This window comes from Phycodurus eques, chromosome 12, assembly GCF_024500275.1.
Source record: "Phycodurus eques isolate BA_2022a chromosome 12, UOR_Pequ_1.1, whole genome shotgun sequence".
NCBI classification, from domain to species: domain Eukaryota; kingdom Metazoa; phylum Chordata; class Actinopteri; order Syngnathiformes; family Syngnathidae; genus Phycodurus; species Phycodurus eques.
In genome coordinates this window covers 5999956-6012046 of record NC_084536.1, presented here as the reverse complement: position 1 = coordinate 6012046, position 12091 = coordinate 5999956, and the positions used below count along the sequence as shown (strand labels likewise).

The window sequence follows — 12091 nt, the reverse complement described above, 5'->3', positions numbered from 1 at the left end:
AATTAAACAAGACAGGAATGGTGGTCGACTGGTTAGAGCGTCTGCCTCACAGTTCCGAGGACCGGGGTTCAACCCCCGGCTCCGCCTGTGTGGAGTTTACATGTTCTCCCCGTGCCTGCGTGGGTTTTCTCCGGGCACTCCGGTTTCCTCCCACATCCCAAAAACATGCAAGGTAGGTTAATTGACGACTCAAAATTGCCCATAGGTGTGAATGTGAGTGCGAAGGGGCCTTTTTTTGCATGTGCCCTGCGATTGGCTGGCAACCAGTTCAGGGTGTACCCCGCCTCCTCCCCGATGATAGCTGGGATAGGCTCCAGCACTCCCGCGACCCTTGTGAGGATAAGCGGCTCCGAAAATGGATGGAGGAATGTGACCAAAATAAATCATTTAAAAAACTCTGCATAGTTAAGCAAGAAATCCAAACCTTAGCTTTTCAAGAATAAATTCAATCCTATATTCAAGATTAATTCACGTTTAAGCTTTGTTAGTATTTTACATCTTAATTTTCATCATTGGTATACCTCACCTGACAGACAAAATGAGGGGGGAAAAAGAAGAAAAAAAAAAAAAAGAAAAGAAAATGCAGAAAATCACTGTCTGATTTTCAAAGAACTTATTAGCAAACTATGGTGGAGTATTTGATCAATAACAAAAGTTAATCTCAAAACTTTGTTATATACCCTTTGTTGGCAATGACAGAGGTCAAAACGTTTTCTTTAAGTCGTCACAAAGTGTTGCTGGTATTGTGGCCCATTCCTCCATGCAGATCTCCACTAGAGCAGTGATGTTTTGGGGCTGTCGCTGGGCAATACAGACTTTCAACTCCCTCCAAAGATTTTCTATAGGGTTGAGATCTGGAGACGGGCTAGGCCACTCCAGGACCTTGAAATGCTTCTTATGAAGACACTCCTTCGTTGCCCGGGCAGTGTGTTTGGGATCATTGTCATGCTGAAAGACCCAGCCACGTTTCATCTTCAATGCCCTTGCTGATAGGAGGTTTTCATTCAAAATCTCATGGCCAATACATGCCCCCATTCATTCTTTCCTTTACACGGATCAGTCGTCCTGACCCCTTTTACAGAAAATCAGCCTCAAAGCATGATGTTTCCACCGCCATACTTCACAGTAGGTATGGTGATCTTTGGATGTAACTCAGCATTCTTTCTCCTCCAAACACAACAAGTTGAGTTTTTACCAAAAACTTTCATTTGGTTTCATCTGACCATGTGACATTCTCCCAATCCTTTTCTGGATCATTCAAATGCTCTCTAGCAAACTTTAGACGGGCCTGGACATGTACTGGTTTAGGCAGGATTGCACTGCAGGATTGGAGTCCCTGGCGCCGTAGTGTGTTACTGATGGTAGCCTTTGTTACTTTGGTCCCAGCTCTCTGCAGGTCATTCACTAAGTCCCCGCGTGTGGTTCTGGGATTTTTGCTCACCATTCTTGTGATCATTTTGACCCCACAGGTTGAGCTCTTGTGTGGAGCCCCAGATTGAGGGAGATTATCAGTGGTTTTGCATGTCTTCCATTTTCTAATAATTGATCCCACAGTTCACTTCTTCACACCAAGCTGCTTACCTATTGCAGATTCAATCTTCCCAGCCAGTGCACGTCTACAATTTTGTTTCTGGTGTCCTTTGACAGCGCTTTGGTCTTGGCCATAGTGGAGTTTGGTGTGTGACTGTTTGAGGTTCTGGACAGGTGTCTTTTATTCTGATAATGAGTTCAAACAGGTGCCATTAATATAGATAACGAGTGGGGGACAGAGGAGCCTCTTAAAGAAGATGTTACAGGTCTGTGAGAGCCAGAAATCGTGCTTGTTGGTAGGTGACACCAAATACTTATTTTCCACCATAATTTGCTAATAAATTATTTTAAAATCAAACAATGTGATTTTCTGGATTTTTTTTCCCCCTCATGTTCTCTGTCATAGGTGAGGTATATCTGTGATGAAAATTACAGGCCTCTTTCATCTGGTGGCTGACTAAATACTTTTTTGCCCCACTGTATAAGTATACCCTATATTTAATCAGATTTAATTGTATTTACTGCACTATATGACTGGCGGAACGGTGGACGACATCTGCCTCACAGTTCCAAGGACCCAGGGTTCAAATCCAGCCTAGCCTGTGTGGAGTCTCCCCATGCCTACATGGGTTTTCTCTGGGTACTGCCGTTTCCTCCATAAGTGTGCATGTTAGTGTGAAGGACTGTTTGTCTATATGCGGCCAGAGATTGACTGCCGACCATTTCAGGAAGTCTCCCGCTGTCTAAAAATACTAGTCAACATGAGCAGGTACTGGACCAAAAAGGGCAGTTTTTTCACCAAGGGGTCTCTGTGTGCACACGCCTGGTTTATATGATCGTGTACACATTCAGCAGACATAGATTTGGTGTTTTATGATCCTCTCCGTTTTAAGTGTTTTTGCTGCCACCCTGTTGCCCCTACACGCATTACCAACCCCCTTTTGGGGCGGCGCACTTATTTGTGGAATTCTGTCCCTATACCCTGCAGGAGTTGACTAATTATTATTATTATAACACATTTGTACAAATCATGGCCCATGACACGCCCGTCAAGCACAGCAGAAGCTCCAAAGTTTAACAACCTGAATAGTAGAACGTTTTAGGACTTAAACAAAAATGTCTCGAAAACATGCTCAAAACAAAGCTCTCATGTTTTTGTGATGTCACAACAGAAGGATACCATAAATGGCAAAAAGGAAACGTGTTGAAAACCACAGAAACGGCAATGGAATTTAATGCTAAATAGGAAAGGGGTCCGTCTGCTCAGCACAAAGATCATCATATTATTTTTACCAAGCTAATGTAATGGTAGCAATGTCAGGCATCATCTAAGGGTGAGTAGTTTTACTTTATATTAGTTTTATCATACCTTGGTTACAGTTGCAAATGTTAAAATGCCTTTACAGTTTAATAAAGGTTTAATGATTGTGGTGGTTTAACCATGCCATAAATTCACTTTACTTTATTCCCTATAGTAGAAATTGTTTTGAAAGTCGAACAACTTGGAAGTCAACCAGCAGAATGGATTGTGTTCCACTTTGGCTGACCACAGCCGGCCATTATGAGGTAATACAGCATGTTCATTTTTCGGCGTTGAAAATTTCAAGCACTTTTCAAACCTTGAGAAATGAAGCATTTTAAAGAAATGTAAGCAATCGTAGCAGGTTAATGAACAAGCCAAACTAGAGTAGATCACCATTTTACAAATGCAGATATAATCACACACACACACACACACACACACACAGATTTGTGCGCAATTGTTAGAGTCAAGCACAAAGTGCACGAGAGCCCTCACCTGGCCAAGCCACTGGAATCAGAAGAGACCCAAGAGCCCATGTTACAGCCTTTCATACAACTTTCATTCATTTTTAAACACAACTCCATCACACCAAAGGACAGTTTTTACCGCAAATTGCAAGTTTGACAGTTTTTGGAGCATATGGCGATCATTAATCTGACTTATCAGTCACCTCTGATTTGTTTAAAGTAAAACAAAAACAACAGTTTCACACAGCAGATGATAGTCATCAACTGTAGAGTATCAAATGTTCGAAAATTAAGTAGTGAACTCCAGATAGTCGATTCTATGTATATGCTGTACATTTTATATACACTTGCAACAGGTTATGCACATAGATTTTGAAGCAGTCATTCCCAGTGAGCACAATTGAAAGCAGTAAAGTGAAATAAAACACCCCAAAGTGACCCGTTTACTCAAGCCACATTTGACAACATATACATTTTCGTGTGTTTTACCGGAAGCAGTGGAAGTGCGTCTGAGGTGCTCGGGATGTGATTTCCATTTCTGTGTCCTTGAGCCATAGCTGGAGTGGGAAGGGCTGGATGACCAGCTCCGACTCTCCGACTGAGGGGAAGGGGTCGGCTCATCCAGCTTGTCAGAGACCGCATTAGCAGGTCGGCCATCCTCTGTGAACACACATGAACGACAAGATGCATGCGAGATGAAAAATAATCATGTTCTTCTTTCCTTTAGAAGTAGGGAAAAGGGCTGTAAAGAACAACCTCTCTCTTATCTTAAACTTGATTCAACAAGCTTTACTTTTGTCACAACTAAAAACTGGGAGTGACTTAGAGACACTTCGTCATCTTACTTCATTCATATACACTGACCAGCCATTACATTAGAAACACCTGGCCTATGATGACATACAATACTTAGCTGCATTAAAAATTCTCTCTTTACAGAGAGAGATTTATTTGTCAATACCATTTCAAAAACAATGTTTCATACAGGAAACAATGTCAAGTTAAATAACATGTTCAAGGCAATATTTTAAAAACCATTTTGAAATTCTTAACTTATATACAAGTGGGAAGTTTACCACTGTATAATAAAACAAACAAAAAAAGTAAACCTACTTGCTCTTTGATTGACACCTGACAGACGTAATGGAGAGGGAACGGGAAATTGTTTGCAGAGAGACCTGCCAACTATTGATGTTTTATAGGGATTTCTAAAATTAATTGTGCTCACACTTGACACAATGTTACAGTGCATACCATTTCCAGTTCTATCTTTATCATCACACTTTTCCTCTTTGCCATCACTGCTACTCTTCTTTGGTGGCATCACAAGAAGCAAAAAGAACCAAGGGGAGGAAACCAAAACAAAACAACAACAAAAAAACACTTCATTCTTTAGATCGTTATTGATCACTGAGCTAAATGCTCCTGACATTTGATGATTTGTTTGAATTTTAAGCCATATTTTTACAGAATTTTGGGGCCATTAACTGAAAATGTTACATTCCTTAATATTTTGGGTAACATCTTTTGCTTTTGACAGGGCCAAAACAGTACGAAAATCAAAATATGTGTATTGGAGCTGGGTGGATTGTGTGGCTGTACCTACTGATGTCTCCAAAAAGTAAGTTAGCCTTGTGATGTACTCACCCCTACCAGCATGCCATAAAAAGAAAACAGTGTAATTTTTCCAATTCTAAAGTAATTACACTTTCCTTCAGCTGAGCAAACCCTTATTGGCATCTTGTCAAGTTTGAATTTTTTATATAGGTCTGCTATTAGATCTCACCTAATGTCATGATTGTTGAGCCCCTGTAAAAGAGGTGACATAATTGCGAAACAAAGTATAGCAATCGTTTTGTCCATTTAGCAGTTTTAAAAATGAGCCAATAACATACAATTATACAGCACAGAGATGGTGGGCGTGGGTGGGGTGTTGTGTCACGTGACTTCCCAGATACCTGAACTGGACCAGGAGACCATAACCTCACAAGAATGATAGCTGCTGCACAAGGTATCTAATAACACACTCAGACACGAGCCTCATCGAGATTTACAGTAAAAGAAAACACACAGTCTGTTTAAAAAATAAAATTTCCCTGATTTTGAAGTGTTCTCAAATGTTCTCTCTTGTCTTTCATAAGAATAATAGAATCAGTAGTTATAATAATAATAATACAGTTCATAATAATAGCTAAGATTTATAAATTCTGGAGGATGCTTTAGCCTGATATGAACATAACAGCATTCCCTAATCGTCAATACATGCAAACTTAGAACAAAGGATCTAGAATTCTCATTTACAGTATTTCCGTGTCCCTTTTGCACAACCCAGTGGCAAGGGAGGGGGGGATTGCTGGGCAATGTGAAAGGGGCTAATGTTAAAAGGGATATACAGTACATGAGGCACATCTGCGATGTAAACCACCTTTGTCTTGTACTGTTAAGTGATAGACGGATGTTTTTTTTCCCTCATTCTGTTCTACGTCACTAGTGATGTTAAAATTAACCCGAAGCCTCAAAGCTTGTGTCAGACTGTGTCGAAATGGTGCTTCGGAGCTTGTATAGTCCCCCAAATATCACGTGACCTTTTAAGTTTGACGCTTCATACGTCACTATGCGTATCAACAGCTCAAAATGGATTGGTTGCTGTCATTTGATTTGACAGCTCGTTTGGGGCCACCTTGTGTATTTAGGAAGCACCAAGCTGTTCCAATAGCTTGGTGCTTCCTAAATAAGCTATTGAACAATTGTTATTTTTTGAATAAAAACTTGTAAAGACATCTCTGTGCCCTTTTGTTTCTGTTCCCAAGTCATCCCTTTATAAATAAAAATGCACACGTGACCACCATATTTACTTAGTGGAATCCATCTTTTTAATGCCAACTTAATCTATTTAAACTAACACGAACAGACATGTAAATAATACATTGACCAACATCATATTTTATCTTTTATTGCTGAAAGATAACGAGATAGTCTTGTTTCACACAGTTTAGTGGCCTAGGTTGCTGTGACGAATTTCGTCCACCAGATCTCACTAATGTACTCCCTCTTAAAGCACCAAAGGGCCGAAATCTATTCTGGCACAAATTGAAGGAAAGCCTCAAAGCTTCATGAGGTTTCAGCCACACATCACAGTTCTCGGGTGTCCTGACTCAGGAGACGTCGGCTTCCCCCACACACGTGAAGACCTTTGGTCATAAATATTGAACAGGTTCATTATTCAAGATTGTCTGCCCCGTTTCAGACCCTAGAATCCGCTCTTAAACAGGGTCCGAAATACTCGCGAAATTGCCCAATCCCATTGCTATGACAAAATTGTTTTTGTATAGAAATTTCTGAGATTTGCGTAGCAATCTTTCGAAACGGTGTTTTGGGTACCACTAAGTACTAGATCATTATGACATCAGTCCACCCTTCGCAACTATAACATCTTAAACTCTTGTGGGAAGGCTTTCAACAAGCTTTAGGAGTGAGTTTACGACCATTTTTCCAGGAGCACATTTCTGAGGTTACGCACTGATGTTGGACGAGAAGGCCTGGCTCTGAGTCTCCGCTCTAATTCATCCAAAAAAGTTCCATGGGGTTGAGGTCAAGTGTTGTGCAGGCCAGTCAAGTTCATCCAAATCAAATGCTCTAATCCGTGTCTTTATATGTCCGCCCCCTTCTCTCTCAGGCCAACACAGAGACGCTAATGCACGCTTTTCTTACTAATCGGATTGATTACTGTAATACCCTGCTTTCCGGTCTTTCCAAAAAGAGTATTTCAAGCTTACAATCGCTACAGAATTCAGCAGCACGTTTTCTGACGACTGGAAGGCGGGAGCACATAACACCGAATTTAAAATCACTGCATTAGCTCCCTGTGTGTTTTAGGATTGATTTTAAGGTTATTTTATTGTTTTTTTAAAGATCTTCTCTCAGAACTCCTTTTACCCTACGAACCCTGAGGTCCTCTGGTTCTGGCCTTTTAGCTATTCCTAAAGTCAGGACACGCACTCACGGCGAGGCAACATTTGAGTTTTATGGCCCCGTTTGTGGAACAGCTTGCCGGAGAACCTCAGGGCCGAGGAGAATGTTCTTGTTTTTTTTTTAGAACACGCTCAAGACCCTTTTTAATTTAGCTTTTAACTAATACTACCTTGCTTACTGACTTTTATTTATCTTGGTTTTATTTTATTTTTATTATGATTCTCTTATATTTATTGTATTTTGTCCTTATGCTGTCTTATATCATACCTTTAAGACAATTATTTGTGCTTTTATGTTTTTATCTTTATATTTTAGGTTAGTGTAATATCTTTTAGTAATATTTTACTGTTTAGTCTTTCCTCAGAGAGAGCCCTCTGCACCAGCATCTATGGTGGGCTGTGGTCATGGTCCTGTCTTGTGAGATGCCCAATTGCCATGCGTACAACTAGCTACGCTGCTACTTTGAGGGCTCCTTCTGGGTGGCCTGTGCCCATGGTCTATGGTCCATTACTGGTGCAGAGGGCTCCCTGAGATGGTGTTTTCCTCACCTAGATGTTCTGTACTCAGAGCCTCGGGTTATTAGGTCATAATATTTTTAAACCTATACGTGCATGTGTGTGTGTTGTGTGGAAGTGTGTGGTTGTGTCTGTGTACTGTGGACAACCGGCGGGCGGGGTTCATGCATTTGTGTGTGTGAAAGTGTCTGCGTGTGTGTGCATGCGTGCATCTGTGTCCTGTGGACAAGGGGCGGATGGGCTTCATGTATTTTTATCGATTCATTGTTATTGTTGTAGGGCGCTTTGGATTGCATTCTTCTGGTTGGCCTGTGCCCACGGTCTATGGTCCAATCCTGGTGCAGACAGCTCCCTGAGATGGTGTTTTCCTCACCTAGATGCTCTCTACTCAGAGCCTCAGGTTATTAGGTCATCACGAAATTACTTTTAAACCTGTATGTGTCTGTGCGTGTGTGTGTTTGTCTGTCTGTCTGTGTCCTGTGGACAAGCGGTGGGTGGGGATCATGTATGTATCTATGTGTGTGTGTGTGTGTGTGTTTTTGTTTTTGTTTTGTTTTGTTTTTTTGAACCGTTTTTTTGTTTTTTTACTACAAACATGCAATTTATTTTGGACTTCTATCCTTAAAACTGCATATGTTGGTACAGAGTCGATGGTGTAAACTGTACAGAATTTGTGACAACAAAAATAGCCTTTGCTAAACGGTGAGCATTTGTGATTAGCTTAGCACGCTAGTGATTACCATTTACGGTTTAAAAGAAAAAAACTACTGGTCATGATCATACAGCTCACTCATGTTATATGTACAGTGGGTACGGAATGTTTTCAGACCTCCTTAAATTTTTCACTCTTTGTTATTGCAGCCATTTGCTCAAATCATTTCAGGTTTTTTTTTCCTCATTAATGTACACACAGCACCCCATATTGACAGAAACATTTGTAATTGTTGGGATTTTTGAGGATTTATTAAAAAAGAAAAACTGAAATATCACACAGTCATAAGTATTCAGACACTCATATTTAACTCAGGTGCTGTCCATTTCTTCTGATCATCCATAAGATGGTTCTACACCTTCATTGGAGTCCAGCTTTGTTCTATTATACTGATTGGACTTGATGAGGAAAGCCACACCCCTGTCTATATAAGACCTTACAGCTCACAGTGCATGTCAGAGCAAATGAGAATCATGAGGTCAAAGGAAGTGCCTGAAGAGCTCAGAGACAGAATTGTATTTTTAGTCAATGTTACACACATCTATATTTGCCTGAAGTAAATTCTTTACTCGATACTTTGCATGCATTAACAAATTGGACATAAATTGGTTTGTGAACCTACTCTAACCCGAGTATTTGTGTGAAAAATTCCCAAGGTTTCCATACAATAAACAGCTTTCTATGTTCATATCTAGAGTCAGTGTTACAAGCGATCACTGGTCAAATAATGGTCGTATTAAGTAAACTATGTATGTTTTTATCCCATGAACCCCTAAATGTAACTGGTATACTTCAAAGAAATGTTACTGGCATGTTTTCAACAAAATGATTCACGTTCTTAAATTTTTCTTATAAGTCACGAGGAGAACGCCGCGTTCAAGCAACGCAGAAGTCAAACGGACTTGAACTGTGGACAACACCCATCCATATAGCTGAGACAGTGAGAAAGTTAGAGTAAGCATATCATTAACATGATTTATTGAAGTAATTTCATTCCAATAAAGTAATTTAATTGCAGTAAGTTAGCACCCATTATTTCTGTCATGTAATGTTGATTTGACCTAAACTTATGTCAGTGGCCAATCCCTGAATGCCCCCTAGAGGTCATTGGTGTTTTAGGTTTTGTCTAAAATGCGAGAGAATAATTTGAGCTGGGATGGACGGGCTCCAGCACGCCCGCAACCCTTGAGGATAAGCTGTACTGAAAATGGATGGATGGCATTATGGCCACAAAGAAGAAAGCGATCACTGGTCAAAAAAAAAACTGGTCAAAACAGTATATACAATAAATGAACAAGTCATATAAATAGACACATTGGTCCATCTTGTGCTCGGATCGGTGATCGGTTATCGTTTTTTTTAAACTTGCTGATCGGTGATCGGTCCCAAAAATCCTGATTGTGTAAAGCCTACTTATAACGATAGTCAATGTTGTACGCCACGCCTAATCCGCCATCTTCAATATGACAGACAACCTTCCAACAGCACACCTTGGCATCGACCAACAGGATTGTGTTTTGCATCGGCACATCACCTCCCTTGCTCGCAATTGTCAACATTTATTTATGCACACAAACCCATATTTACCGAAGCTTCAGAGCATGATTTGACAGAATGCCGGCATTTTTACGTACAAGCGTTAGTGCTAGCACTGGCTGGCTACCTAACGTTATGTTGCCTGCTTGCGAGCTATATTAAAAGTATGTGAACATAGCTCAAGCTCTGACCCTAACCCTGAATGCACAGGCTAAAACGTCTTCTCACGAGCACCCGGTGACGACACGACACGTTTTCTTCCTCTTTTTTTTTTTTTTTTTTCCCAACATAATACTGTTTTTGTTTTTTTAACATAACACATTGCCGCGATTCATTGTTGTTGTTGTCGCCATGTTAATGGTTGCAGCAGAACATTGCGAAACTATGTTAAATGAGCTGCTCTTTGTTATGTTAATGAGACTGCCTGTATTATATTAACTGGAGGCTTAACACAGGAATGACAGACGCTGCATGCAGCACATTTATGGGTCTGTGCTTTGTCCCACCCTCATCATTTCCGTCCAATGGGAGCACTGATCGTCACATGCGTGGCTTTGTTTTCAAATTATATTTAGCTTGCACAATGTACAATGTGAATGTAAACCGCATCAAACGAAAAAAATAAAGTCCACTTTTGGGCCAGACCAAACAAGCGGTCCAAAGGACATTCCTTGTGTGGCTACATCCTGAGATATTCAATGATACAATACATGGGATTGCAATAAATATCCCTCACCTTTGCAGTTGGTAAAATTCATCTGTACATAGAGCATTATCAGTCATTGAGCACAAATGATCGTACTGGTGACAGTGGAGGTGGGATGTGTTGTCACTGACCTTTGTTGTTGAAACGAAATAGGTTGACAAAGGAGCTGTACGCGGACCGCAGGGGTGGCTCATCCTGCTCCGGCGTGAGTGGCTTGAAGTGGGTCAGATGGGAAGGGCTGGCGGGCGAGCTTACCGGCGGCTCGACACTCCACTCTGATGAAGACGATGGCAGAGACTTCTCCCCGGTGGCCATCTCCTGTAGTCTCCTTCTAAGGAGGCAGGACACAAGAATGTGAGCCATCATACTTCAACAAGAACAAAAGTGAATTAAATGAAGATCATAAGACAGCTTCATCTTCGAATTATCAGCAATTTTGAAGTAACATTTTGCTAAATTGCTTCAAATGAGTAATACATGATTGTTCAACAACGGGCAGCACGATGACCGAGTGTTAGCACAGCCGCGCCTCCGCTGTTTAAGGGTTCAAATTGCCTTCCTGAGTGGAGTTTGCTTGCTCTCCTCGTGCTCGCGTGAGTTTTCTTCAGGTACTTTGGCTTCCTCCTACATTCCAAAGACATGCAAGCAAGGTTCATCGAAGACTTCGAACTGTTCTGAGGTGTGAATGTTTGTCTATATTAGGCTTGACACGATCAGGATTTTTGGGACCGATCACCGATCAGTGTTTAAAAAAAACGATAACCGATCAGATCACAAGATGGAGCAATGAGTCTATTTAAATTACCCGTTCATTTACTGTACATACTTGTGGACTTAATTGCTCCAAAAAAATATTTATAATAAATGTATCTTTGTTCCTTTATTTATGCCAGTGAGCCATAGTGAGAGACAGAACAAATGAATGGTCTTCTATTAGAAGGCAAGAAGTAAATACAGTAATTAATGTATCCACTTTTCGTGACATTATTGTTTGAGATTTTTTCAATTGTAAAATATGTTCCTTGGCTCCATAAAGGTTGGAAATCACTGCTCTAGTCAGATCGTGTATTCTAATCAGTGAGGCCAAACCAACATAACATGACAGAAATAATGGGTGCTGTAATTAAATTACTTTATTTTAAATAAAATTTCTTCACCCACACCGAAACTTTAGAGCATGACTCGACAGAACGGCGGCATGTTTACGTCCAACCGTTCGTGGTACCACTAGCTTGCTAGGCTACATAACATTTTATTGCCTGCTTGTGAGCTGTATCGTATTAAAAGTACAGGAACATACCTCAAGCAAACCTTAAACAAACGTCCTCTCCTGTCCTGAGCACCGGTGAC

At 40.7% G+C, this 12091-nt stretch overlaps 1 protein-coding gene across 5 annotated transcripts in view; it reads right to left on the bottom strand.

Annotated features, from left to right (window-relative positions):
* The window catches only part of pikfyve (phosphoinositide kinase, FYVE finger containing), a 49547-nt gene that overhangs the window by 34708 nt on the left and 2748 nt on the right, over positions 1 to 12091 (bottom strand). For all 5 annotated transcript variants that reach the window (XM_061691192.1, XM_061691187.1, XM_061691190.1 and 2 more), the window contains exons 2-3: positions 10873 to 11072; positions 3790 to 3960 (exon numbers count right to left, since the gene is read on the bottom strand). In XM_061691192.1, coding sequence (XP_061547176.1) covers positions 3790 to 3960; positions 10873 to 11056 — 355 coding nt within the window. In that variant the 5' untranslated portion in view covers positions 11057 to 11072. The remainder of the gene's footprint in view (positions 1 to 3789; positions 3961 to 10872; positions 11073 to 12091) is intronic.